The sequence below is a fragment of the Poecilia reticulata genome, linkage group LG9 (genome assembly GCF_000633615.1).
Source record: "Poecilia reticulata strain Guanapo linkage group LG9, Guppy_female_1.0+MT, whole genome shotgun sequence".
Lineage (NCBI taxonomy): Eukaryota > Metazoa > Chordata > Actinopteri > Cyprinodontiformes > Poeciliidae > Poecilia > Poecilia reticulata.
In genome coordinates, this window is record NC_024339.1 from 8355685 (window position 1) to 8383300 (window position 27616).

General features: G+C 41.4%; 1 protein-coding gene across 8 annotated transcripts in view; it reads right to left on the reverse strand.

The window, feature by feature from the left end:
* Positions 1-13541: 13541 nt before the first annotated feature.
* ep400 (E1A binding protein p400) overlaps positions 13542-27616 on the reverse strand; it is a 34011-nt gene continuing 19936 nt past the window's right edge. For 6 of the 8 annotated variants that reach the window (XM_008417492.2, XM_008417490.2, XM_008417493.2 and 3 more), the window contains 28 exons: positions 27510-27580; positions 25170-25459; positions 24840-25042; positions 24506-24675; positions 24028-24224; positions 23771-23882; positions 23369-23644; positions 23191-23265; positions 22962-23102; positions 22841-22885; positions 21864-22017; positions 21553-21782; positions 21273-21446; positions 21150-21197; positions 20915-21051; positions 20468-20524; positions 20297-20375; positions 19672-19839; positions 19540-19585; positions 19350-19456; positions 19005-19206; positions 18805-18917; positions 16989-17189; positions 16215-16371; positions 15925-16073; positions 15577-15741; positions 15402-15479; positions 13542-14640 (listed from right to left, as the gene is read on the reverse strand). In XM_008417492.2, the coding sequence (XP_008415714.1) occupies positions 14332-14640; positions 15402-15479; positions 15577-15741; positions 15925-16073; positions 16215-16371; positions 16989-17189; positions 18805-18917; positions 19005-19206; positions 19350-19456; positions 19540-19585; positions 19672-19839; positions 20297-20375; positions 20468-20524; positions 20915-21051; positions 21150-21197; positions 21273-21446; positions 21553-21782; positions 21864-22017; positions 22841-22885; positions 22962-23102; positions 23191-23265; positions 23369-23644; positions 23771-23882; positions 24028-24224; positions 24506-24675; positions 24840-25042; positions 25170-25459; positions 27510-27580 (4154 nt within the window). In that variant the 3' untranslated portion in view covers positions 13542-14331. The remainder of the gene's footprint in view (positions 14641-15401; positions 15480-15576; positions 15742-15924; positions 16074-16214; positions 16372-16988; positions 17190-18804; positions 18918-19004; positions 19207-19349; positions 19457-19539; positions 19586-19671; positions 19840-20296; positions 20376-20467; positions 20525-20914; positions 21052-21149; positions 21198-21272; positions 21447-21552; positions 21783-21863; positions 22018-22840; positions 22886-22961; positions 23103-23190; positions 23266-23368; positions 23645-23770; positions 23883-24027; positions 24225-24505; positions 24676-24839; positions 25043-25169; positions 25460-27509; positions 27581-27616) is intronic. The other 2 variants (XM_008417488.2, XM_008417489.2) reach the window with 2 other exon arrangements.

Below are 27616 nucleotides of genomic sequence, written 5' to 3' on the forward strand. Positions count from 1 at the left end.
GCACAGAAGGGCATCGGCATAAATAGCAGAGGAGCCAAACACCAACTCCTTGTAGACCACACAGTCGCCCGAGACTGCAAAACCCGACACACCAACCTGTGCACGGCTTGGATTGATTACAAGAAAGCCTAYGACTCAATGYCACATACTTGGATCATTGAATGCTTAGAGATGTACAACATCAACAGGACTCTAAGAGCCTTCATTGCAAACTCGGTGGGACTGTGGAAAACCACACTTGAAGCCAACTACAGCAGCTGTAAAGCGCCACAACAAAGGTAAAACAACACAAATAGGTGATCACCTCAAAAACCTCTCGCACCTTTTTATTCTCTCTTTGTCATTTAAGCACACCCGTTGCCATGGCAACCGCCACGAGCCGAGCAGAAACAACGTTAAAAACATAACATTCAGTCCGTTATGACATTAAGTTGTCAGGATATGAAATGGGAAAAAAGCTATTTATTAATTGATTAAGTCGTGTTTTAGATTGTTCTTAAAAAACTTATCACTCACGGCTGCACAGTGAACCCACTGATTCTTTACAGCAGACAGTCACTCCCCTCTCTTGCAGGTACTGCGTACCCCCGCTAAATATTTAAGGGGTACGCAGTACCCGTCCGTACCTGCCTACTTTCACCCCTGCTTATATATATAAAAAAGAGGGTCACACTTTTATGATCCAATGTTTGGCTAAAACTATCCAATTACTGTCTTGACAACATAACACCAGAATTTGGGTTAAAGATAAGACCCCGTGGAGTTTCATTCTGTGCATGTGTTGCAGACTTACTCATGCAAGTTTGCAAAAAAAAGTAAATAAATAAAAAAATACACGTATATAACCATCCTCAGGTCTGCCTCAGACAGTTGGCACTAATCCCCCTCCTAGTCACAGTGGTATTTGTTAAACTGAGTCATGCAGTGAGGTGGTTTGGGTTGGGAAAATGCCACACCAGAGACAGAAGCTGAAATAAGACAACCTCCAGCCCACAGGTGACGCATAAAGTTTTTTAGCTGTATATTAGATCCTTAAACCCTGGAGCTCACATTGGCTCCATTCCTTTGTCTGTTATTTGAGTCTGCAGTGCTTGTAGAGCCATGTTTTGTATAATCAGTTTTTCCACAAGATTATTTTTTGGAGTCACAAAACTGGAGAAACTTTTACAGAGAGAGGAAAAACAAAAAATTCCTACGCTAATGAAACAGCCTTTTCATAAATTCCCCAGGGAAACTTGACCTTGATTTCTTGAAAAACACTCTTTAGTCATCAGGGGAGTCAAACTCCAGTCACTGAGAGGAGCTAGTGTAATGCAGTTTTTTTTGTTTTTTGTTTTTTTTTATGCATCCCAAGTCAAACACACCTAAATCAAATGACTGAACTACTTTCTCATGCACTCAAGTGTATGCTAATGACCTAATGATGTAATTCAGGTGAACTGACAGAGAGACACACCTAAAAGTTGCAGGACACCGGTGTTTGAGTGAACTTTAGGTATTGGTTCAGCTTGTTCAATTTTAAAGGCTGTGGGTTAAATTCTCACTTTTCCCTGTCACATGTGCCTCTAGGCAGCTACTTTAACCCCACATTGCCCACCAGTCTGTGTGTTAGTGTGTGAATATCTGAGAGTGTGACTGTCTCAAAAAGTGGTTCTAGTGTAGAGCAGCAAGGGCAGTAGGAGTGACTGGAACAACGCTAAATATATAAAGTCAGAACATTTTCCATTTCCATCCGTTTAAATGCAACAATTGAGATCTGGTCCATACATTTTGTATATCAGCCTGTCCTTGCATGGGTGCAAGAAGGATAAGTGCATTTAAAAAAAAAAAGTAATTAAGTCGTTTGATATCTATTTGTCAAAAATATAATGAAATAAAATTGCATTTCTCTTGTCCACTGGATCCTCATGAAGCACTGTCTCTCTTCAAATGTAGGAGAGCAGCAACCAGGGCAGGTAGCAGCTGAAGAACTCCATGTAATTTCATAGTTATGAGTTATATTAGCCCACTGGTGTTCTATGGTCAATAGCAGGTGATAGTATCCACTATAGAAGAACACCACCGATTTGCAGGGATTAGATAGCACGCCCGCCCATGAGTGGCAAAAATCTCCCAATACTTGAGACGTCTTCTAAAAACAAACTTAACATGCATTAATATGCGCAGTGGAAACCGCCTTAGCGCTATCCTTTCCTTCCTTATCTCCACTCTTGGGGGAACAGCCAATCAGCGCCAAGGAAAACGAATCGCATGTGAAGTAGCAATGTGTCTAGATAATTCAGCTTCCCAAGCTGCAGTATCTTTTGAAAATTTTAGAAGAAAATTTTAGAAAAAAATTGCATGCAGGAAAAGTTTCCAAGAACAACTTGGATTTACGTTCCAGATAAATAAATCCACGAATAAGTGACTCCGGGAATACTGGACCGTGAATGGATGGAAGTCCGTTGCACTTTCATTACTGCACTGGATTTTATATCAGACATTCCTCATAGCATCAGCGCATTTTGCAGTAGGACCACAGCTTTTTGATCAGAAGGCCTCCCAAAACAGCTACCTGAATAACATGTTGCTAAAAAGATAGTCAAAAACCAAAGCACAGCAGCCTCTTTGTTCAAGCTGGATGTGTTCTGGTGGGTGTAAATAATCTGTCTTCCCAACCAGTGGAGAAACACTAGCAGAAGAAAGCATTGGTGTGCTTCTTTCTTGAATGGGGGCGCTCTGTACACTCTACTGCGGTTCAACTGGCATCCTTTCCAATCAACTCATAAAATCCACACTTTTGAAAAGCTTGCCATGCTACTGCTCTGTGTGTTCTCATTTGGCCTGCAGTCAACCACCCAGCTCCTTCTCTTCCACAAGTCATTTTCTACCATTGCATCATCAACGGTAATCCTTATCTAAATAAGAAAAACCTCTGCAGTAGTCTATAGAACCAATTTTAAACATATTTTTAGGGCATATGTTTGCTGTGGATTTGCATCCAGCCCCTTTTATTCTGACACCCCAAACGAAATCAAGTGCAACCAACACCCCTTCAGAAGTTGCCCCAGTTCATAGAGTTCCCCTCTGTGTTAGGTGAAGTCTTCTAGAAAGAAATACGGCTGCAGCTAATGGGCAATTAAATTGTGTTTAGCTATTTCCCAAGAATACAGAAGAAGACAATGGGGCTGACAGGAAGAGCAGGACCACACCTAAAGCAAGGTTATCGCCAAGACTTAGAAAACGAGAAAGAGAGAGAGGAGGAAGAAAAAGACTGCCTATTTAGTCACATCACAAGGGAGCTTGCAAGGAGGAATTAAGCTGCTGAGTGTAGAGAGCTGACAGAAGTAGACAGAGAAGAAGAAGCAGATGTAAGAGAGGGAGTAGAAGGAGAGAGAGGAGGCTGACTATACTGTAGATCTTCACGGTATGTTCTCAAAGTGCCGAGTGACACTTCCCATCACCGTGTCAAGGGAACTGGAGCGTGCCAGTTCTGGCTTTCTCTCACCCTATCTTGCATGCAGAGCAATTACCACAATCCCCCCCGCCACCTTCTTCCTTGCAATTCAGTAAAATCCGCCAGCAGACCTGTGACTCATCATTTGGAGTAATAGGCCTGTCCCACATCGGCCTCAGGCGCCTTCCGGCTCGTAGGAAGCTTGAGGAGCACAAGGAGATCACTAAACACAGCAAAGGGGTCTCATTACGTAAGGCTGGCCGTCATATAACTCCTCCATGTACGTAATAATAATAATAATAATAATAATAATAATAAAAAGAGGTGACTTTATGGTTACTTGACGTCAAAGTCGCCGCCGCTTGCCCGAGGCCAGCATGTGGCAGCGAAAGTACAGCTGGCGCCTGATGCCATTCAGTCTTCAAGAGGAAAAAACACCAAAGCGAGGCATACAAAAAGGACCAACATCTGAAAAGCTGCTTTGTCAGTGTGAGCCACGTAAACCATTGTTCCAAGCAGCCTTGTGATGTGCGCTAAAAAGGGGGTCGCGGTTGGTTGCTGTGGCAACCTTTCCACGAAGCCAGACCTCCTTTTTTGTTTTGTTTTGTTTTTTTCTCTCTTTCTTTTTTGGGTATTTTACAGTAGCGAAGATTACCAGCATCATCTGAGGAGAATCAGTAAGCAGAGGCAGAGACCCCGAGACTGCGTGATTGATGCCTGAGCACAGACAGTGGGTGACCCGCTGAGTGCGGTGTGTCGGCCTGAGCGATTGAGCTCGTCTCTTAGGCAACAACTATAAGCCCTTGTTCCACTAATACCCCCAACCTTGTGCTGTAGTTGTGTCAATACATGCAAGGGTGTAGGAATGAGTTTATCATTGGGGTGGGGAGACACATATAGGAAACCTGACAGATCCGTAAATAGCTTGAGCAGAAATATATTTAGCACGTCTGGGGTCTGCTGTCACTGTGACAAGGAGGGATCGATACAATGACTGAAACATTGTCAACATTTTTAGAACATTAAAAATAATAAAAGTAAAAACTAGACGAGTAATATCTTCCACTAATGCCAATTCTGTGCTGCAGGATTAGGTAATAATTCCAAGAGTTTGTGGCAGCATAATGCTGTGAAGCTGATTATATTTATCTGACCTGACAGATGGATGCAGCCGGGCTGCTGACAGTATTTAAAAGAAAACACCATGACTACACGTTCTGCAAAAGGCCCTTGGTGTCTCAGAGGTCGGGTTTTGATCCGGGCCGTTTTTATCCATCAGCATCTTGACGGTGATGAAGAACATCCTTCCATAGGAAGTTACTCATCCTAAGGAAGAGGAACAGCAGCAGATTACCGTACTGACCCGGTTCTGGAGCAGGTCGGCAGCCCGACGGGTTTACCCCGGTGTCATCTCCTCCTTTGTGACGGGGGCTGGGTTCCGGCTGGGCCTTCGTCACGTTCGGAACCAGAGACACAACTGTCTCGGGAAGCAGTTCCTGCAATTGCAACCAAACACAGGCTCGGCTGGTTACCATGGCATCCAGAGCGAGAGGAGAGGAGGCGAGGCTCGTTGGCTTGGTTGCCATGGTAACATGAGGATGAGGAGGCAGGATGGTTCCGGGTCAGGGTCCACCTGCATGTCCTGGTCCAGCAGCATTGTCACCAACTTCTCCTTGCTGATCATCTCAGCCGACAGGCTGGCCAGCTGCTTCTGTACTTGGTGGACCTTCCAGCAGACAGAGGGACAACCTGGTCACTGGACCAGAACCAGGGAACCAGGACCAGAACCAGACCGTACCTCAACCAGTCCTCGTCAGAGATGTAGAGCCTGTACTTCAAGGAACACTCACTGGTGAACAGAGACCAAGCTTTGTCAGCATGGATTACCAACTTCTGCTAGTTGGAGGAACCGGGCCAGAACCAGTCAGAACCGGAACCAGTTACTCCACTGAGCTTCCATCAGCAGATTAAAACCAGGTTAAAAGAATATTTAATGCTCCATCAGATTTCTCATATTTTTGATCCTCAATTCACTCAGTGCACTCTGGCTATTCTGTAGAACTGGGCCGATCCGGGCTGGGTCAGAACAGAGCCAGATAGCTGTATCCTGTTCCTCCATGTTTCTTTACTTACTTATGAGACTTGTGTCTATTCTCCTCAAAGTTCGTCAGACCTGAAAACACAGAGGAGGTCAGTGGTCAGCTGGTGACCTCCACCATGTCCCGTCGTGCTGTGGAGGGAAGCGGGTCTTGCGTCTTTCTGCTTGGTCCTTCTTGAATTGCTAGTAAATGGCAGTGATGGCATCCAGCAGCACTTTCATTTTCTCCATGTTGCAGACAGAAACACAATGTCATCACTAAAAAAAACCCCAACTAAAACAAACCCAACCCAACCCACCCTCGGCAGCGTCCTTCCCGGTGATCGGTCTTACTTTCTGTCCTCGGGGTGCGTCCCGACCTGCTGTGTCCCGGTGACAGTTAGCAGGTCCTAAGGCAGGAACTTGCTCTTGATGTCCTGCGTTGTTCTCTCGATGTCATCCAGAGAACCAGAGGTCTGCAGAGACATTCCCCAACAGCCAACACAGAACCACCTGAATGGACTGGCAGCTGCAGCCCGACCAATCAGAAGCCAGAGATTAAACTCTGCGAAGCAGAACTAAGGAGGTAAAAACTATGTGTTCAAGTTACCATTTCTCTCATCATCAGAGACAAATTGTAGATTTTTTTCAGTTTTCAACTAATAAAAGTTCAGAAAAAGTAAAATACACAAACTGTATTCTTTTAGTTACTTACATTTTTTTTAAAAACATTTTTGCCACAATTGATCCAAAAGAAATGGTGCAAACTGTCCATGCAATAAATGTCTTGTTTATAAATCACTGTGACAAAGTCTGTTCTACAACCACAAAATAATATTTGTCTCCCACTCAGTCCAAAACATTCAGAACAAAACTAATTCACACTATTTATTAACTAATTCATACATTTTTATTTTTTTAGAGACACGATGTAATGCATCAAACTGCTGATGCTAAATGCTGTACATGCCACACCTGGTTTTTAGTTCACAAGCTGAATATTTTGTTTAATTAATACGCTAAATATTTAGTTATTAAGCTAAATATTTAGTTTGTAAGTCAGTGAGACCAAGTATCTCCAGGCTCACCCTTAGGACCTTTTTGTGCAGGTCTGCGATGTCTTCATTCTTCTTTTTTTTTAAAAATATTGATCACAGTTTGCAAACTTAAAGAGTAGCCAGCCATACCTTATACATATACATATATATGTGTTTATATAATTGGTTGCAATTTTAGAATCAGAGATAAAGACTGTAACAGACAAACATGGATGTTGGACTGAACGGGGGACCCATGCATACACGGAGAAACTGTGCCACTGTGCAGCCCTTGCTTTTTTAGAAAGAAGTGTAAAAGAACTAGTACTACTATTAAAACTAAGCAATATTCAACTAATAATAACAAACCAAAATGAGCAAATACACTCTAGAAACAAATCAAAACTACCTGAACCGGACAAACAAAAAATCACTACTAAATAAAGCTAAACTATAATGACAAACTCAGGACTAACTATGGAGGCCCAGATTTCCCTCACTGGTCCCCAACTGCCCGATAAATCTAAGATATCAGAGACCATGTTAAAGTCTACTGTGGCTGCTTTTCTCTTCTGTCTTTATACTGGCGCAGGTATGATGCAGTGATGGCTTTTTTAAAACGCCTCCACGGTGAAATCTTTTCTACCGAGTCATTCTCTTCTTCAGAGACATTGTCCTGCTCATCCACAAGAACTCCTTGTGTTTCCGATTCCTGAGGGGAGACGGTTTTTATTTCATCTATGTCTCCAGAAAGTTGTACATTGTTAACTATTTGAGGCTCAGAGAGATTTTCCTTTTGTGACTTCCTACTGATAGATTCTTCAGACTGTAATTCTTCCCCTTCCTGGCTGGATTTCTCTTTGCTTGTAGCTTTCATTGCTGCCTTTCTCCTTTTCTTACATCTACTTTTCTTAGATAACTTTTTCTCCACGTGCTGCTCCCCATTTTGTTGTGTTCCAGAGACCTTCTCTTCTTCAGTAACTTGAGGTGTAGAGATCACAGTTTCATTTGGGTAAATCTCATTTTTAACAGTGGCTGTTTGGATCTCAGCTATTTCTGTTATTGAAACTTCTTGTTCATAGTTTTCTTCAGAAACCTCTTGATTACTGAGGGTTTCCATCTCTGAAACAGCTTTCTTTGTCACATTTTCCTCTTTTGATTTAGATTTTCCTCTTTTGATTTAGATTTTTTAGAGGGCTAAAAAATCACCATCAGGGCTAAAAAAAGACCATCAGCTCCACTTGCTGATGGTCATTTTGTTGTGTTTCAGACACCATTACTTCTTCCGTCACCTGCCGTGATTTGTGGTCACTGTTTCGAAGGTCGAAGGAGACCTTCAAATGTCTCTTTCGAAGGTATCTTTGAGTAGATCCAGGATTGAACCCTCTTGTTGTTCAGCCTTTTCTCCAGAAACCTTTTCGTTATTAAGTGTTTCCAGCTCTGAGACAGTTTCCATTGCCACCTTTATCGGTCACCAGTGAAGCATCTTGCTGTTCACTATATTTGTCAGAAACCTTCCCATGAAGGGGGCCGTGTACCTCCAACCAGGCCTGAAGAAGTATCATCTTCTTCTTCTTAAGTTTAGGTGACCGTTTCTCCCCTTCCTCCCGACACGTGGCCCGGATGATGTTCGAAATTCAGATAGAGGTCCAGAAGTGGATTTCTCTGGTTCAAAATAAAGCTGTACGTTCATGTTAAGTCGTTGTAGGACGCTGGATTCAGGTCCAGTGTACGTCAACCATTCACAGAGAGAACCCCCATGTCCGTGTCTGACCGCGAAATATAGTTCGAAAGTGGGTGCTGCAGATAGACCAATGAAAGGCAATCCGCGCCCAGATAGAAATAAAGAAATATAAAGTAGAACCTTGTTTCTTTTTTTACTTGGAACAACCAGGGCATCTGAGTACAGGTCGCCCAATTTCGCCACGCAAAACACGTAAACCTAGACAATCTCCACTGATTTAATTTTGACCGTCAAACTTCTCAGTCTATTCTGTTTTGCACACCAATGTGCCCAGAGTAGACCACTTCTTCTAACCTACCAGGTTGAACAGGCAGCCTGTTTAATTTGAGCCGTTAAAATCGTTCCTGCGTCTGCACTCACCCCCTACCCAGGTATATTTTAAGTACGTTATCAATAACAACAATAACAGCAAACTGGTAGAAAAAAGAATGCTTAACTGATAAAACTTTGAGAAAATTGGGATTGCCATCGGTAAATTCACGGCGAAAGGCACTTAAAACTGGAAAGTGGCGGGCTACCGACTGTAGCGTTGTGAATATCCAGACTAATCCGGTTTAAACTGGTTTTTCTTTTCGTGCAGTTTTATTGTTGCACTACTGACCCCTTATGGCCAAGAGAGGTATTGGTGTGCTGTAATAATTCACTTAACTATAAATTTTGTTGCGTTCATACAAAACAAAATGATTTCGTTAGGTTAACATGTGACAAAATCATGTTATCTTTGCTAGAATTAAACACAACAAACAAATTTTTTATGTGTTGACTTGAAATTAAATATTAACATAATGAACAACTGCCCTGTTTCACTTTTGAGGGAGGTCCCTAAAAAGGGCTCAACAACCTGATAAAAATTGAATGAAGTGCTAAAAAAGAGCCCAGCCAGAATACCAGGAAAAAAGTATTATATGCTATGAAGAAGCATTGCTGCAAGTTCATATACCTAACTCCAACAGCAGGGATATTTATTACCTGTGGTCATTACTCAGTGGTCCCAAATCTTCTTTTAAATTAAAGTTAGCATTTCATTTAAAAATCAAAGTCCCAGAGACTGAAGCAAGAGAAGAGAGGTGCAGAATCCAGGTTGCCTGAAGTAGGCCATGTGTGGAGCTCACACAATCACTGATGATTTCCGTTGCTATTTTTGTGTTGGTTCTTTGTTTTTTAAGTAACACCAATTGCTAGGTAAACTCTTGGCTATTGAGAAAGGAGTTTTTCTTTTCAATTGAAGGGGATAAAAAAAAACATCACACTAGATCCACTATTTAATCATCAGTCTTTATCCAAAAATCTCTCACCGCCGTATCACATTTCTCCATATTATATTTAATTCCAACAAAGAGGCTTTGTTATTAATAGGCCAACGAGTTTTAGTAAAATCTTGTTCTTTTTCCCAAAGGAGTATTTTTATGTTGATTTTATGTTAGAATTTAAAAAGAAAACAACAGGTTAAAATTGTGATGACTGTCCACGTCACTGTCCACTTTTAAAGTTCGTCTTAAAACCCATCTATTTTACTTGGCTTTCAACATCAGCGGGATCTAGTTTTAAATTGTATGTTTTTGTATTTAAACTGTAAGTTTTTATTTTATTTTTTTATTATGTTGTGTTTTAATGTACAGCACTTTGTATCAGCTGTGGTTGTTTTAAAGTGCTTTAAAAATAAAGTTGGTTTGGTTTGGTTTAAACATGAATGCAATTTTTAACCGTACATGAAGACAAACACCACACGTAATAATGGCATCATCCGTGTTGCCAGAGGCTGTTGATGAAACGGCTCCTCTTCGTGACTCTTGGCAAATAAAAAGGAGAACACACATTTGGCCCCTTTCAGCGGCTGTGAAGACCCCGTCGGGGTAAACACATGCACGGTGGAAGGTTTGTGTCACCCTGAATGCCTCTCTGTGCAAGAACCTTTTCATTGTTACTGGAACTGTCTGCACTCCGAGGTACTGCCGCCGGTGCTTTCTGCACAAACGCACACACAAACACAAGTTTGCATTTCTGCCCATATTAGGACTTTGCATTGACTTTCATTCATTTTGGTTAGGGATGTCCCAATCTGATACTGATATCGGAAATCAGACTGAGATCAACCAAAAAAAAAAAAAAAAAAAGAAAACAAGTACTGGACTAACTATATCGGCCTGGATCTAAAGTCTCCGATAGAAGCACGTCGATAGAAGCAGTCCGCTCCAGCATTTAGTCTGTTTCAGCATTTTTAGTGAGCACTGCTTGTGTCCTGCATGCAGACCCACTGGTTAGTAATAAATGAGTCAGTTGTTCTCATACTTATTGTTCCTGACTACTGTTCTCTGTTTAAATAATATCACCTGATCAAGTCTTTTCCAGCATTCCAAGTAATTAAAGTATGCAAAATTTGATTTCCGATCTGATCAAAATCGGTATCAGCCTCAAGGCGGCAGTATCGGTGTCGGAAGTGAAAAGGTTCTATGGAGACACCCCTAATTTTAGTAACTGCATGTACCCCTAATCTTAACCATTACTAACCCAGACCTTAGCCAAAACCGAATTCACACCTTACCTCTAAACTTGACCCCTAACACTAAACTAAGGGGTCCTCCCTCCCGTATTAGGACTGAGATTTGGTTCCCATAAGGTCTATTTGTCTTCAGAAAGTTAGTAAATATGCCAGAAATGGAAGAATAACTAAACAAGTATCATTTTCATTAATTTCTATGGCCTGACACTAACTCTTACGCCAATACCTAAACTTAACTCACACTTTATTCCTAAGCCCAGCCCAAAACCACCAGCACCTCTTCTTCGGGGGCCCAGGCTTTGGATACCACAAGGAGCAGAGGGTCCTCACAATGTAGTATTTGTTGGGAAAAACAGACCTGACAAGGTGAGAAATGCTAAAACACAAACAGACACACACACAGCTTTAAAAGTGTCACTCAGTTCCTTTGGTTTAAGATCAAAGTAAACACACTGTTTGTTTTGTCGTGTGTGTGTGTGTGTGTGTGTGTGTGTGTGTGTGTATGAAAGAAGCAGTTACCTCCAACATTGTCTGTCGTTAGCTGATGTTTGACTAAAAAGTGAGTAAAAGAGCTGAGACAACTTTCCGATAGCTCTTTCTAGCAACTGCAGTTGCTCTCAGAAGATTTGTGAAGCTACCAGTGCAGACTGCGGTGGTGTTTTTGTGCAAAGCTAAACCTCCACTCTGACTCTTCACTCAACGGGTAGCTGTTTTTGCTTTACAGCGCTTTGCGAATGTATTATTCACAACACTTGAACTCTTCCCACATTCAGTCACAATGCAACCACAGACTCCAGTGTGTTTTATTGGCCTCAGAGGTTTGTTAGAGAACATTAATGGACGAGCAGCATCAAGGAGTCCGTGAAACGAGAAAGTTTTGGAGAATTTTGAACTCAAGACTGTTCATCTTGAAATGAAAAGCATGGCACAATTAGAGACCTATCAGGATATGGCCATCCTCCTAAATTGTTAGGCCAGGCGAGGAGAGCATTAATCAGAAAAGCAGCCATGAGGCCCATGGAAATACTTGCAGACCTGGAGAAATTCATCACTCAGGTAGGAGAATCTGTCGACAGGGCGAGCAGCACATGTGCACCGCATTAAAACAGGTCTGTATGGAAAATAAAGAATGAAATGAATACACGAGAATTTTCATTTGTAATTTACCCCAGAGGGCAGGAAACAGCAAAAATGTGGATGAGTTTGTCAGATTAAAACAATCTTAAACATGCTTTAATTTAAGCCTAGATATGTTTTATTAATGTTTTTTTTATTTAGCCTCATGTAATGTTAGTCCTAAATGTCATGCTTTCATTATCTGTAAGCAGAAATGCATCCTAATGAACAGAAGGCTAGAATAAATCAGTCTGTGGACATAATGTTTTTAGTGAACTGAGTTACTAAAGTAAATAAACCTTTCAATAACACTTTAATTTATTCAGTATCACTGTATAGCCAAAACAACTTTCAGCTGTAGTTGCAGCTGCAGAGATGGTTCCTGCAATGTAAAAATTGGGATTGAATACAGAGACAGAAAACTTTTTAGACAAATAAAATACATTGCAGATTGCGGCATTGGTGTAACATGCGAAACAATTACTCTATACTTTTGGAAGCCACTGTATACAGAACCACTTATTAATCAAAACTAAACATTTAATAAAAATCTCAAATCTGACCGTAGACTTTAAATGCACAATTATTTCTTTTTTTGTATTTAAAACTTCGCCATTCTGAAAGACATACAAACAAACAAACAAAAAACAAACAAGCAATTTCTCTGTATCTGACTAATCTGTTGAAGTGAATGGGCGGAGTGACATCCTGGCCAAAGGAACCAGCTTTGCCCATCTGCTCATCTCTGAGCCCTCTCTTCCACCTCACCTCCCTTGTCTGACTCGTTTAGTTGTGATGGTGGAGCGGCCACGGCGCGTCAGCGGAGAGAGAGGACTCTGGGTGTGCTCTAAGGAACAGATTGGAAATTTCAGTGAGCTGGAAAATCAAGGGTAGCAAAGGCTTCTTCAGAAAGCTGAATAGCGGTGAAACAGTGAACCCATGTGGCCAAATACGGAACAGCGTGATCTTTTGTCAACATCATCGGCCACAGCAGGGCTTTAAAATAACTCAGAACTTTGGAAGGTGGCTCCCTTTCAGTGAAGAATCTCTAACTCTTAGGCAGAATAACAAATGAAATACAAAACATGTTACATAGAAGTGAAAAAATTGATTTTTGTTTATATCACTAAATGAAATAAACACCAAGTGTAAAAATTGTCTTTGCCTGTGCTTCTTTTAAAAATATTTGACAAAAAGTTTTAAAATTCAAATGATTTCAAGAATAAAATGATGCCATTCTTTAAAAATATTTTTGTGACATATAATTAAAGAAAATGCTATATCTGGTGAAGAATAAATTAAAACACTCCCACTTTAGCCATAATTAAGCACAGGTATGTCATATTACAAGGACATGATTAGGACATTGCTGCTCTGCATTTAGTTGAATTTAAACTCATTTTATTTTCCTGAGAAGTTAAAGGGTAAAAATATGAGTTTTTATGAGTGACCTTGGACTGATAATAGCTGGAACATTGATTAATATATTTCATGTTTATTTGATAACATTTGACAAAATGTTTGTTGTCGTCTCATAATGTTTTATAGTGTAAAGCACTGAACTTAGATGTGCCATACAAGATAAAACCAATGTGCTGTCATAGAGTTTGAGGACTCACAAGATGTTTACATACTTTCAACACTTTAATGAAAAGAAAAGATGAATTTGTGTATAAAAACAAAACACTTTATTACAATTAGGCTGAAAAATCCAATGAAAACACAACTACTTTACAAGTACAAATGTTTTTTTTGTTGATATTTACAGGGTCTTTTTTTCTTTCCTTTTGACATCAATTAAAAAAAAAGTGAGAAAACACAAAAACACTAAAGTACATGTTTACAGTGTATTTACGGACATAAAAAAAAAAAAAAAAAAAAAAGATTAAAGGAGCGGCCATCGTTGTCCACTCGATCATCTAGGTAACAACCTAGTCGGACGTACAGGGGACTAATAATGAATACACTTACACTAATGTCGAGCTCATTCCCAAACGCAGAATGACTCGATCCTCAGCCCCAGCCGTCATGTTAGGTCATATATTCATTAAAAACAAGACGAGTGACATTTGGTGGGCTGAGCTGCTGATCGTAGGGTTCATGTTGACGTTGCTGATAAGAAATAATATACATTTAAATCAATATAAGAACGGATCACTGTTTCGTCACTGATCTTCCAGTGCTGATCAGCTATTAGCTCTGAAACAAACCGTAAATATTGATTAGAATTAAACAGGAGGGTAAACAAAGGGTTTGTTGTGATTAAGACAGTGGCTGGTTTTCAGGACTTAGATGTTGTGGGATCTGTAACAACCTCATGTGACCTGCAGAGAAAAAAAGAAAAAAAAAAGAACCCCCCCCCCCCCCCCCCCAACAAAAAAAAAAAAAACACTTGGAGAGTGATGTCATTACACGGCATGCCTAGCTGCTCCCCCCGGTGGGCTTGGCGGGCGTTTTGGCCCTCACACCCCCTTGGCGAGCCTGATTCTTGGTGGGCTGCTGGGCCTGACCGGGCAGCTGTCCGGGGGACTCCGCGGCACAGGGAGCAGCGGGCGGATGGGCGGGGCTGTGCGGATTCTGCGGCTGGATCTGTGTGGCGGGCGTCACCACCTGCTGTGGGATGATCTTCTGCTGAACCACCTGAGCTGTGGGCGTCCCTGTAGGAATCATCTGAACTTGACCAGACGCCGACGTAGCAGCCTGAGCCAAAGTCACCGTCTGAGGTTGACCCTGGGGTCAGGAGACAAACAAAAGAGTAGGGTATCACCATGGTGATGTGGTTTGTAGTGAAATTTCGATTTATAGGCCAGGTCAGGCCAGAATTATCTTCTTGATGGTCGGGTCGGGCTCTGGCTTCTGTGCTGCGTTTCATAAGCCTGCAATACACACAGCATAGAGAAATCCAAACGAGAACGCACAACATAAAGTTGTGTTATAGTCTACATGGAGGAGCAGATAGCTGAACCTGTTGAGGAAATAAAAAGAGTAAATAAGACGTGTGCACTGCTCCCATCCTTTCACTCACACATCCCTGACGATTTGCACTCGACTCTCCCTGTGGTTACAAGCGACACGGTGGAGCTGGAAGAGTTTGTTTCTATTTGAATTTTTAACCTTTCTACTAGGATAAAAATCCATTAAGATTAAAAAGCTTTTTTCAAAGGAGTCCTGGACAAGAGGCAGGACTCCTGCAAGGTAGTGTAAGTTCTCCCATTTTTAGCTTTTCTTAAAAAAAGCTAAAAATGGGAGAACTTACACTGTTTACATAACGGTGGTCTAAAAATGAAAGCAGTAAAATTGTAACTAAAATATGTCAGGTATACTGCGGGCTCAGGCCAATAATTAAAGTTAATTAGTCGGGTCAGTGCGTATGGGCTGGATTGGATTCTTTAGGTCTGACCTAAACTCTAGTCTGTACTACGCTGCTATTAACAGAACACTTCAGGTTTGGGAGAGTTAGCAGCTTTAATTAACAGTCAGTTCGCCCTCACCTGCTGGGGAGACGACACAATCTGCTGAATGTTGGCCACAGCCGGTTGCTGCTGCACTATCTGTGGGAGCTTAGCCACCTATAATAAAAAGCAAACTCTTACATCAGCACACACACCGACTGCATACCTGCAAACCTTGTGTTCTGCGTTTAATCATCACACAGCACCACTCTACCTGGATTTGTTGGGCTCCGGCTGGTTTTTGGGTCTGGGCGATGGATGTAGTAGTGAAGAACTGGGTTTTGATTGCAGGCTGGAGTTGCTGCGTTGCTGCGTAGGTCACCTTCTGTTGCTGCTGCGCTGACTGGGCCGCCTGCATCGTTACCTGCTGGGTACCGATCTACCCCCCAAAAAAGTTACAGTCAATAAAATACACAGAGTTTAGGTTAAATTGACTATTCTAGATGAAGATTTGTCTTACGCATCACACTTCTGAATAATCTGACTTTGACGATGAAATAAACAAGACCCTGACAGCGTTGGAGACTGAGAATCCACTAGTTTGTAGTTGTGGTGTGCTTACCTTCTGCTGAACAGCGGCCTGTCCTTGCTGAGGCTGCCCTGCTTTCTGCTGAGCTGCGGCCTGAATGGCTGCTGGATGCTGCTGTTTCTTCATCGGAATCAGCTGCTGGACTTGCATCTGGGGGAAGGTGGTCGTCAGCACTGGGGCCCCTAAGGCAAGATAAAAAAAAAAAAAACACACACACACAAAACTAAGTGGAATTGATCATAACAAATCATAGCAGCATATTTAAATTGAGAGTAAAAAGTGCTTTCCTGCGGAGAGAGAAAAAATGGAAGCATTGAACTCACCAGTTTTCTGCGATTGGTTAATAGCAACACTTAGTCCTGACATGGTCGTCACTGCAGAGACTACCGCTGGCACAGACACCACCGGAGGCTTGGTGAGGGTCACCTGAGCCGTCTGTCCTACCTGGGCCTGAATCTGCCCCTGAGTGGGGACTCGAGTCTGCACAAGCACAACAGACATAGTTGTAAAATGTCACCATTACTCTACCAGCTTGGCGTTCTCATTTGAGGAGCTAACATTCCACAAATGAGTAAGGATTGTGTGAAGTATTTTTTTTTTTTTTTTAAAGTGAGATGCTGCATAACAACGTGTTCGGATTAATTATCTGGATGTAAGTACTCGGGCAAAAACTACAGAACACGCAGTTCCTCTCCCTGATTTTTGTTGCAGCCACTAAAACGTTTTGGCGTAAACATCCAGCACTAACTGAATTATGAACCGTTTATTTTTGTTGTGATATAGGCAAAGAGAAAGTAAAATACAACAAGGCAAAATACATTTTTCAGTACGCTCCCCAGGTTGTGCTTTCTTCAGTATTTGAAAGTAATTTCCAAGAGCCAACAACAAACCAGAGGAATTTAATGACTTTACAGAAACACTGTTAGCAGCAAAGTGACAACGAAGCAGTAAAAATTTCAAAGTTCCCCTGATGCATATCTGTTCCTTATATGCCCAAAATACTGGCCATATCAAAAATAAACACTGTGACGACGGCTGATCTGCGTTGTGTTCTCAAGCGGTTTTATTCCATCTCTCTCTTTTTTAAGTAATCTTACCAGTCTGGTCACTTGCAGCGTGTTTGCAGCGAGAACGGTTCCGGGTCTGGCTGCAGTCACGGTAGCTAGCTGAGGACTGGCTTGGCCAGCCTGAGCGGGCTGCACCTGGCTGGGCTGCTGGGCCACGGCAGCTTGCGCACCCTGCGTCACCGCCGCCACCTGCTGCCCTGGCCCCTTATGCTTCTGCATTTTTAATAACTCCTGTAAGCACAAACAGAAACATACTTAGGAAAAGGCAAAGGATGCATTAGTTTTACACTGAAAATTACAGTTTTCACAAAGAAATCTGTTGCACCGCTTACAGTGCAGTCTCATGTTTATCTCATTTAATCACATTAATTACACTTTTTTTTATTTTTACTACATATTTCAATGTGTTTTCTTGGGATTGTGGGTAATGGACCATAAATGTGAAATGGAAGGTAGAAACAGTCGGTATCTGTGCTTCATTACAGCTTCGTGTCTTTCAAGGTGCGTCTCACAGCTAGAGACTGAAAGTTTTGCTCACTTTTTTTTGCAAAATCGATTCCAACAATTTAATTTTAGCTCCGCCAGTATGTTTAGTATCTTTGTCTCGCTAAAATTTGAACTTCCATCATGTTCTCAAGTACTCTGGCTTTTAGCAGGCGTTCTTTCTGAACTTGGGGATGCATGCCATTAAAAAATGGATGCTCACAGCATGACTCACTGCTAAGATAGTGTGTTAAAGGGACTGTACAGTGTTCATTTTTCATAATAAATACTTTTTAGCAGGTAGGTTAAATCTTGCCTGACCAGGCAAGATTTAACCTACCTGCCAACCTACCTGCCATATGCAATATGCTCTGTATGCCTTCCATGACTTGTGGCAAACATTAAAAACGACTTTCTTGATTGTGTCTCTGGTTCATTTAAGGTGGAAGGCAACATCTTGGTAGCTTTGCTGTATTCTTTCCATTTTTTTAGATGACCGGTTGAGCACTGCTCCCTGAGATGTTAAATGCTTTAGAAACTAGCCTACCCCTGCTTTACAAGTCTCCACAGTTGCATCATTAAACCCCAATTAAACACATTAAAGTTTATGACTGTGCCACAAAAGAATGTGAAAAGGTTTAGGGGAGTGAAGACCTTTCCAAGGTACTGTTGCAACAAGATTCTGCTAAAAATTGAATACTGAATTTATTTCTTTAATATGGACAACACAATCAGAATCACTTTATTTCCATTGCTAGTAAACACGTTCACATGCTAAAAGATTGCTTTGATGTAATAGTGAAATAAATAATAATAACAAACTAATACGAAAAAGTATGTAAGTAAGTATGCAGTAGCAAACAAACACAATGATTTAATCTTCTGTATTACATTCCATGAGTCTTTACCCCATAGTGCCAAGCTGAAAAGTTAGGTTTTTTTTTTGCACAGGATGCACCTAACCTGGTGGCAAAAACAAATATTGTCCAGTCAACATAAATTTTCACTTATCCATGACGCAAAAAAACTAGGTAGCTAGTCGACAGTTGGCGTCAACCACCTCGAGTCAAAGAACAAAACCACAATGACTGCAAGCGACTACATAGATCTCCAACGACAAAATTTAAAAGTCGTGATTAACAAATTTGAGGCCAACTTAAATTTTTGCTAACAAATGTAAAATATTTTGTAATTTCAGTTACACAAATTTAAGTTTTTAAGGTTAAGCAGAAACCCTGTACATTTCAACACGTGTCCATAATGAAGCTTTGCTCTACATGGGGAAAAAAAAGTAAAAGAAGTAGCATACAATAACATACATAAAAAGCTCAGAATAACCCATAGCATAATGAGGCTAGCGTACCTGGGGTTTGCCTACACCTTTGATCTGAGAAGGAGCTCCCAGGTGCTGCTGCTGTCGTAACATCTGCAGCTGGGCTTGAGTAAGGGACTTCGTTGCCATCGGAATACCTGGCGCTGGAAAGATGGGTAAATTCAGCGAAAAAACAAAAATAAAAATCATGCTATGATTATGAAAACTGGAGCACAAATCTATTTTCACACCTGGTGTGACCTGGGGGACCAGTGGGCGGGTCTGTGACTGCACAGGGCTCAAAGTAGTAGAAACTACAGCAGAAGCTGTCACCGGGGTCACGGCTCGCACACCTCCACCTGTAGCTATGGCGACCACTTCAGTTGGGGCAGCGGTAGCAGCGACAGCCCTCTGCTGCGCGTGGACCACCTGGGCTCCAGCCGTGCCTGCAGGCTGGATCGATAATGACAACACAGTGAAGAAAATTCGCAAGGGGCCCCCGTCTATTGACAAAGGTTGGATTCTGGTAGAATAAAGGCTGTTTGTGTTACAGTAAATTAATTCTGGCGCAGCGGCAACAAGTGAACATGACTCACAGACAGGGTGCTTGGTATGACTGGAGATGCCAGGCGTTTATTGGCCTGGAAGGGACTCTGGGGAATCCCAGCTCCTGTGTTCACAATCACATTCCCTCCTACATTTGCTTGGAGAAACACAGAGAAATTAATTAACTTCAGAAACAACAACAACTGCCCTGTAATAAGAAGCATGTGTGTGTCAACATACCGGCCTGAATGGTAGTGCCCACTGTGGCGTTTTTAATCGCCCCGGCCTAGAGAACGGGAAACATAATTGTGTTAAACTTTGGCTAGGAATAGGATCATTTGTAGAATAATGTTGACAAAACATGTTTCTCACCAGTACAGCTGCATTGGGCACAGCAGCAGCTCCAGTTAGCCCAGCAGCCTGTGGAACCTGAGCTTGGCCGACAGCAGGAGTCTGGGCCTGACCGGCCGCAGCCTGAGCCTGGGGAGCCCCAGCCTGTTGCTGGGCCAACTGCTGAGCTTTCTGCTGCTCTGCAAGGGCCTGCAAACACACAAAAAAACTAAACTGCAAACATCTAAAAAACATGGAAGCTAGATGATGCAATACTCATATGAGAGCAAATGTAAACCAATCCTCTCCTATTTGTGACTAATAAAGTAGGCAATAGCTAAATCCAAGACTACAGATGAGCAGTAGCTGATTCTAGCTATAAATAATATGAAAAACAAAAATTAGGATTTTTCTGAGAGATTTATTTTAACAGTCAAATCAAAGCAGTTTTTATGCCAAATTACATCTATGTGAAAAGATGTTAAATATTTAATTTTAAAAAGTACTTATAGCATGGAGAGACTTATATATATATACACACACACACACACAATTTAATTAGTTTTAACAACATATTTAGCCATAACCAGTCCTTAGAGGACATTCCTGTCCTTGATGTGTCCCAAAATGAAAATGTTTGGAAATAAATCATTCTGCTGATATTCACCTTTTTCTCTTTGGCAATCCTTTCAGCCCGCTGAGAAGCCACCTGAATGGGAGGTAGGGGCTTATCGTAGCTAATCCCACTGAAAAAAAAAAACAATTAAAAAAAAAAAGTGGATTGGAACTTTTGTATATTCATTTAAAAATAATCTAAAATCAGGAATATTAAACATACCTCTCTGCTAAGACCGACGCGTGTTTGGGATTCTTCTGGAAGGGATTCATTCCAAGCCTTTGAATAATATGAATACAAGTATAAATGCATTTCAATTTGAAGATCTAAACAAATGATCAGAGTTGCACTGTACAAAGTGCCACAACACAACAATAATTCATTCAACTTTACAAGACTACAGTGTACTGAAAATCAGAGCCTTTTAATCAATTTGAGGATGAAATCTTTAATTTTCCTCAAATAAATTTCTTTAAATATTGCTCATTACTAACTAATCTTTAAGGTACTTACAAAACAAAAAGGTCCAATTCATACACAAAAATAAAAAAAAATCATTCCAATTGTGCATACAGATTTAAAATAAATTCCATAAATGTGAATTGGACCCTATATTTTATAAGTGATAGAAAAACAGCAGGAAACACAGCTTAATGACTGAACACTTACAGCGGTTTGATAGGTGGGCTCCTCTTACTGGCAATTATTTTCATGAGTTCAAAGCGACTGCTGTACAGCTGAATCTGTGAGCTGTTGTCATCCTGTGTGTAGATCTGGCAGGTCCGCAAAGGACGGCTGTTCTTAGACTGAACGCATGCGAAAAGGACAAATATTAACTCAAGTGAAACAATGACCTCGACAGTAAAGAAATGGTTATTCACCCAAAATTCAAAAGAAAAGATACCTTATATATGCTCTTGGATTTCTTCTTAGGGTTGGGCTCGTACACCAACTGGAAAATTAGAGAAAACGATCAGCACGATGTGGGCAGTCTAGTTTTAAAGTAGGGTGACCGTGCGTTCAGTACCTTGCCCTCCTCTCTAGGAATGATGACGTTCTCGTAGCGGTTGCGACACTGTTTGGGTGAGCGGTAGATGCGGCTGCAGGAGTTCACCACGTCGCTCACCAGATCCCAGTTAGGTGTGTGGGCAGGTGACACGATTGTCAGATTCAAAGGCAGCTCCAGCAGCTGCTTCACAGCCTGAAGAACAATAGTAAGAGGTTTCATCAGCGTCATAAAAACTTTTTTTTTTTTTTTTTTTTTAAAAGAGAAGCCGATAGAGGAGAGGACTGAGGGCAGACGTTACCTGAAGCAGAGCCCAGTCCTCACTGATGAGCCACTCTGGGTTATCCTGACCAGCCTCCATGGCAGGTTTAGCCAGTGACGGCAGTGGTTTGGCAAACGGAGGCTGTTTGATGGAAAAGTTCTTTTTCTGGTCTTTGCCTTCACGCCGAACTTTGAGCATGCTGGCCTTTTCGAAGAGGGAGCGTGGAGGAATGACCGTCTCCCCGTGGCCCTTCTTCTTCTTTCTGGCTGCTGCAAGACAAAACGGGTACAGCTGAGATCAAGTGGAATGATTCCACCTACCACCAGCATCCTCTCTGACATCTATTTTACCTGAGGGATCCATCTTGAGTCTTTTGTGCTCCTTGCGAATGTAGATAGGAGGCAGCTTGGACTCCGGCATGGGCGTGGTGTCATACATCAGCATCATGACCGAGTCGATGTAAATGTCATTGTCATCCTGTGGCGGTGTGGGTGGAGTCCAAACCTATGTTGAAGAATAACAGAGAAGGAATAGCAAGGCAAAAGGTCATTTTGTGCTACAATACTTGTAAAATAAATGGAGTGAGGGATTTGTTCTGCACCGATGTGCTGCATTGTAAATAGTCTGTGTACATGCACATTATGTCCATTTTTGAAAAAGTTATCCGACTCTGTTGCACATCCCTTGGCTCATGAGTTTGCTATTTTTATTTATAACTGCACAGTATTTTCTGAAATAGTCTTGTACAGTACATTATTATTATTATTCCTATTATTGCTGGTATTGTTAATGTTGTTCTTTACATGTTGTTTTTAATACTTTAATGACTGTTTTGTGTGAACGTATACTTGATGCTGCTGTTACACCCGAATTTCCCCTTTGCAGGACATTGGAGGCAGTTTCTACTCTACGAATGTAAAAATAATCAGAATTTTGTGCAATATCTGCATATGATGCAATTCTCATAGGGTGTCATGTGAAAACTTTATTATTTAGGAGTTAGAGCAGTCGAGTTTTCTATCTGGAGTGCAAATACGGGAATTCACTAAGGATTTACTGCTATTGTTTCTGTAGAGGTTAAAAACAAACACTGTAAAAACTGAACTTTAAGAATGGGTGAAGGACAAATGTTGAGATGGTTAGAGGCACACAAGTTTTGGCCAACAGAATATTGAATTAAGTCTAAAACAACAAATAGTTTTCCAACAATCATTTTGTTGCTTTATTAATTTTTTTTTCAATTCTTATTTTACATTTTTCCAGAATGTGTGGAAATCTTGTTTTGACAGAGCAACAGTGACTTATATTACAGAACATTTAGTCTTACCGGCATAATTTCTGTATGACCATCCTCCGCATCAAACACATATTCCTGTTAAACACAGAAAAGATTAGAGTCTCCATGTAGCGCACCACTTCCTGTTTATATTATAACAGCAACCACACACCATGTTGTATGCATCTTCTCTAGTATAGGTGAAAAGGTCTTCCTCTCTCTCCATCAGCTGGCACTTCTGCTCCTCCTCCTCCTCTTTCAGTTTCTGCAGTTGCTGTAGCTCCCAGCCTCTCTTTGCACACTCCAACCTCTCCTACAGGACATAAACAACGTCAAACATAGAAAAGATGTCTGTCCTAGGTGAACACAAATGTGAACTAAATCAACAAAACAGCTCATACCTTAAGAGCAGCTTCATCGTCACCAATGTGGAGGTACTCCAAGTAATGCAGAGCATATCTCTCAATAGGAGTTAGCTGACAGAATTTTAAAAAAAATGTGAGAAAGGCAATTTTATTTTATTTCATTTCACATAGTTGAATTGAGTTCCCAAAAAAACTTTGAAGACTTCAAAACTACCTGTTCCATGACCGCATTCAACTCCTCTAGCAGGCCGGGTTCTTCTTTAGTTTGGATCTCTGACTCTGATGACGATCTGCCTCCCAACTCCTCCTCTTGGGGCTCTCCCTCCTCTGATTGGCCATCCAGATTTATACTGTGCAGAGCCTGGATGTAGGGTCTTGCTACTTTGGGAGAAATGGATTCAGAGGCCGATGGCTCCTGATGAAGCACCACAAACTCCTCCACCTTCACCCCTGAAGTTGCCTCTACTTCCAGCAGGTCTTGGATTGTCGACTACAGACACAGAATCAGGTCAGTTGTTTAACTTGAACGCTATTAATCACAATTGCTTCTAAATGGCATTGTGCATTAATTTCTTAACAACAGACTATAAAACTTGAAGCTTAAGGTTTGTCTTACCTGTGTGAGGAAAGCCAAACTGTAGTCGGTACCCTGTGCAACTACTTCTCTTATAAGCTCCTTGGTCCCATTTTTTAACAGTTTCTCTTCAATCGAGTTGCCACTCTCCAACCTGACCAAAACAAAGCAGGAAATCAAAGCAGCCATTACAAAAACAGCAGTCCTTAAATGCTTCATATTTCAGGTGGCCGGTGAGTAACTCTTTACTTCAGCAAATAGAAAAGCATCACAAACAGATGTTGTATTTTAAAAATCACCTGTATATGTGAATGTCCTTGGAACGCCCCACTTTTTCACACCATTCTTGAGTGCGGGCATCCATGCTTGGGTTGAGATCCGTATCGTAGAAAATGATTGTGTCTGCGTCAACGATGGTTCCGACTTCAGAGCAGCAGCAGTTGGTCAGGATGCTGCAGAACACCTGCTTGTTGGTGTTAAACTTCCTCATATTTTCCTGTGGAAACACACACGCAAACAATGAAGGTAACTGGCTGAGAAAAAGCTAGCAGCAACACAACTTTTTCAATTGAAAGGTCAGAAATGTACATGTTTTTTTAAATAAAACATAACCTGTAGAAAGAAATCTGTAACTAATAATAAAACAAAAGAAATACATTTTTTCATCTCTGACGCCAATCCAAAAAGATATACATCACACTTAAGTGCTATAGAAAAAAAACTAGTGGAAAAATAGACTCATTCTTTTATTTAGTTGAATAATTTGAGATGGTTTACCTGCGTTTCTTCAAATGTGAGGCTTTCATCAATGCGCACATATTTGAGCTGCCTGTAATCCAGGAAGGCTTCCAAGATGTCCAGCATTTTAAACATCTGAGTAAAGATGAGGACACGTCGACTCTCTGACCTAAGCTTCTGCAGCAGAATGGCAAGAGCTTCCAGTTTACCTTTGCAAAGAAAAACAAATCAATTAATGCTCTTCTTATTTAAGTTGTCTAGTGCATGGTTAAATACGACTACACTCTCTAAGCAACTTTAAGACGGTTTTGTAATTCAAAAGCTACCCTGCGTGTGTAGACAGATGAGCAAAGAGACGTGTTAGCAGACTTACCCGAGTCCATCTGCATTAACTGCAAGTCAGGATGGCCCAAGAAATGTCTGGAGGCTAAACGGTGGATGTCTGCACCGTGAGGCTCAGAGGTCTCCAGCAGCCGCTGCTGAAAGGATTTCTGCTGAAGCCTGTAGGGAACTGAAGGATCGGCCGCATACAGATGAGGAGGCGGAGCTACAGCTGCGGGCACCACACATGTCAATCTACAAAATAACAAGCATGAAATAGTAATAACACTCAGAACTGAAAAAAATAAATAAAATAAAAATCAATAAATATAATCAGCAACAGACAAAAATTAGGAACAAGTTTTAGCAAAAGTGGAAATACCTCTTGATCAGGCTTCTGGCAGCTTCATGATGGTTCTCCACAGTGAGCAAAGCAGACTGCAGCACAGACGTGGTGCCCACACAGGTCCTCTGAGCTCTAGAACAGCTTTCTCTGCCCACCCACCTCCAGCCCCCAGCGGTCAGGACAGTGTGAGCAGGTTCTGGACTCAAAGTGCATGCCTGCAGCAGATCGGACCCATACAGCACTCTGCGGTTACAGCGCTGCTCATTTGCTTCAAAGAAGCGGCTCAAGCGCTCCTTCAGCTGCTGAGTCTTTTCTTCTGATGCCTCCTAAGGATTGTAGTGGGACATGATAAAAAAAGAATGCATTTAAAAAAAATTAAGGCCATTGTAAGAAATAGTTTTTGTTTTCTGACAACAGCTTACTTATAAATAAGTAAGCTAATCTTATAAATAAACTAACTCAACATGTTAGGGGAAACTATTGAACACATTTTTGGTCTTTTGCAAGCAAACAGAGTATTATCTAGAGCAGTGTTCCTCTACCTTTTTCGGGCCAGCGCCCCCATAGCCTTTTTCCAGGTCCCTCACCGCCCCCCACCAAACAATTTGTAGGCTATTTTGCACTGACAATTATTTTATTATTAATGTTACTATCATTATTGTAGATGTTTTGAATCGGCGCACCGATTTAGCGCGCCTTACGCTCCTTCACCTCGCGCACATAACGGGGTAAATGTAGCGAGTTTTGCCCTAAACGTATCGGCGTCTGGAGGAGGGGGTTTGGGGGGAGCGTATATTTCTACGCTCCTTCGTGGGGGGGGCGCTGATTTATGTTTTCGCATCCACCTGAATAATGTGTAGTTGAACCCCTACCCATGGCACTTCAACAATATTATTTTACCTTTTATCTGGAAATAGTGTCTGTTTATTCTTGCCATACAGTCCTCTGTATTAATTATTGCTCGAAAGGTCTTGCCACACCAGTTTATTCCTCCGTATTTACTTTAGTTTCTTAGTTTATTCTTGCATTTTGTTCTATATTCATTTCCATTTAGTTTCATTTGATTAGTATTATCCTCTCTTGGTTTATTGCTATGTCCACTTTAGTTTCTTTCCTGTTGCTAGATTTATTTTATCGTTTATTGACCACCAGTAATTTTCACTCATCACCTCCTGCGCAGCCTAATTGTCATGTGTTTCACATCATGTGTTGATTTTTCACTGTTCAGCGTTGGATTCTCTGTTTTTATGCCTTAATTCACATCTAGTTCGTGGCTCCGTTTTGCCCGCTTCTCATGTTTCAGAATTTTGCGCATTGTGCGTGGCGGTTTTTTTTTTTTTTTTTATTCCCTAAGGTGCAGGGCGGTTGGGAAACATATCGATGGGGAAAAGGCAGACTGACATAAACCCTTTAAAGCAACGGAAACAATTTCAGTATTCTAATTGAAATTTAAAAGTGCTGTGGTACCGTTGTTCCATCAAACCCGTTTCATGTCGGACCACTTACAGCACCGGTGTTAACGCTATAAAATGAACGCTCTCTATCGTGGAATCACCCATGGAGGGATTTCTTTATTTAAATGGGTTCATTTTTCAGAGGGATACAAAGAAAGGGTATCGTGATTTTAGTAATTATATGTTTATAAGAGCGATTTTCTGTTGTCCTTCCATGGTAGCGGGCAGCTTTCAAACGGAAATAAAACACTTTTTAATATAAATTGCTGCTTTGACATGATCACAGATCTGCCAAAACATATGTAGCCTACATAAATACCAAAGTGAATCACAGCAGCGTCATCAGCCGGTGTAACGCTGAACTGATGCGGAGCCGAGTTGCGCCATGAAGCTACAAACACTGAATAGAAGAAGAAGAGCTGCTATCGATACAGTTGCCGCCAAGCATGATTTAATGTTACACAATACAGTTTTACCAAGTTGCTCAAAGTCTAAACTGGTATTGTTGTGGATTTAAGGTGTAAAGTTTACCTTCAACCAAACGCCCCCCAAAGGCATCCCAGCGCCCCCCTTTTGTAAAAATGTTCGCCAGCGCCCCCTGCCGTCCTCTGAACGCCCCCTGGGGGGCGATACCGCCCATGTTGAGAACTGCTAATCTAGAGTCATGTTGAACTTCATATACAAGTACAGACATAAAGTATTTCTTGCTGCAAAGAAGGAACAAATGATTGTGATTACATTAAACATGTTTAGAAACTGGCAGGAAAGAAACAGAAGCATTTAAATACTGCTGTCAGTGTTTATTTTATTGAAACAAACTGAATTTCATTTTTAACAAAATCCACTTCCACAGTTTGATTGCATCATTTATCTGGGCTTCAGCTCTTTTTTGTTATGTGGGACATTACTTCAACATACTCACCAGTGAAGCACCATGACCTGTAGTCGTAAGCTTGGCTGGAGACGATGTTGCGTTTGTAGTCACACCCAATGCTAACGAAAGAAAGAAAATAATGTCATAATTTCAAA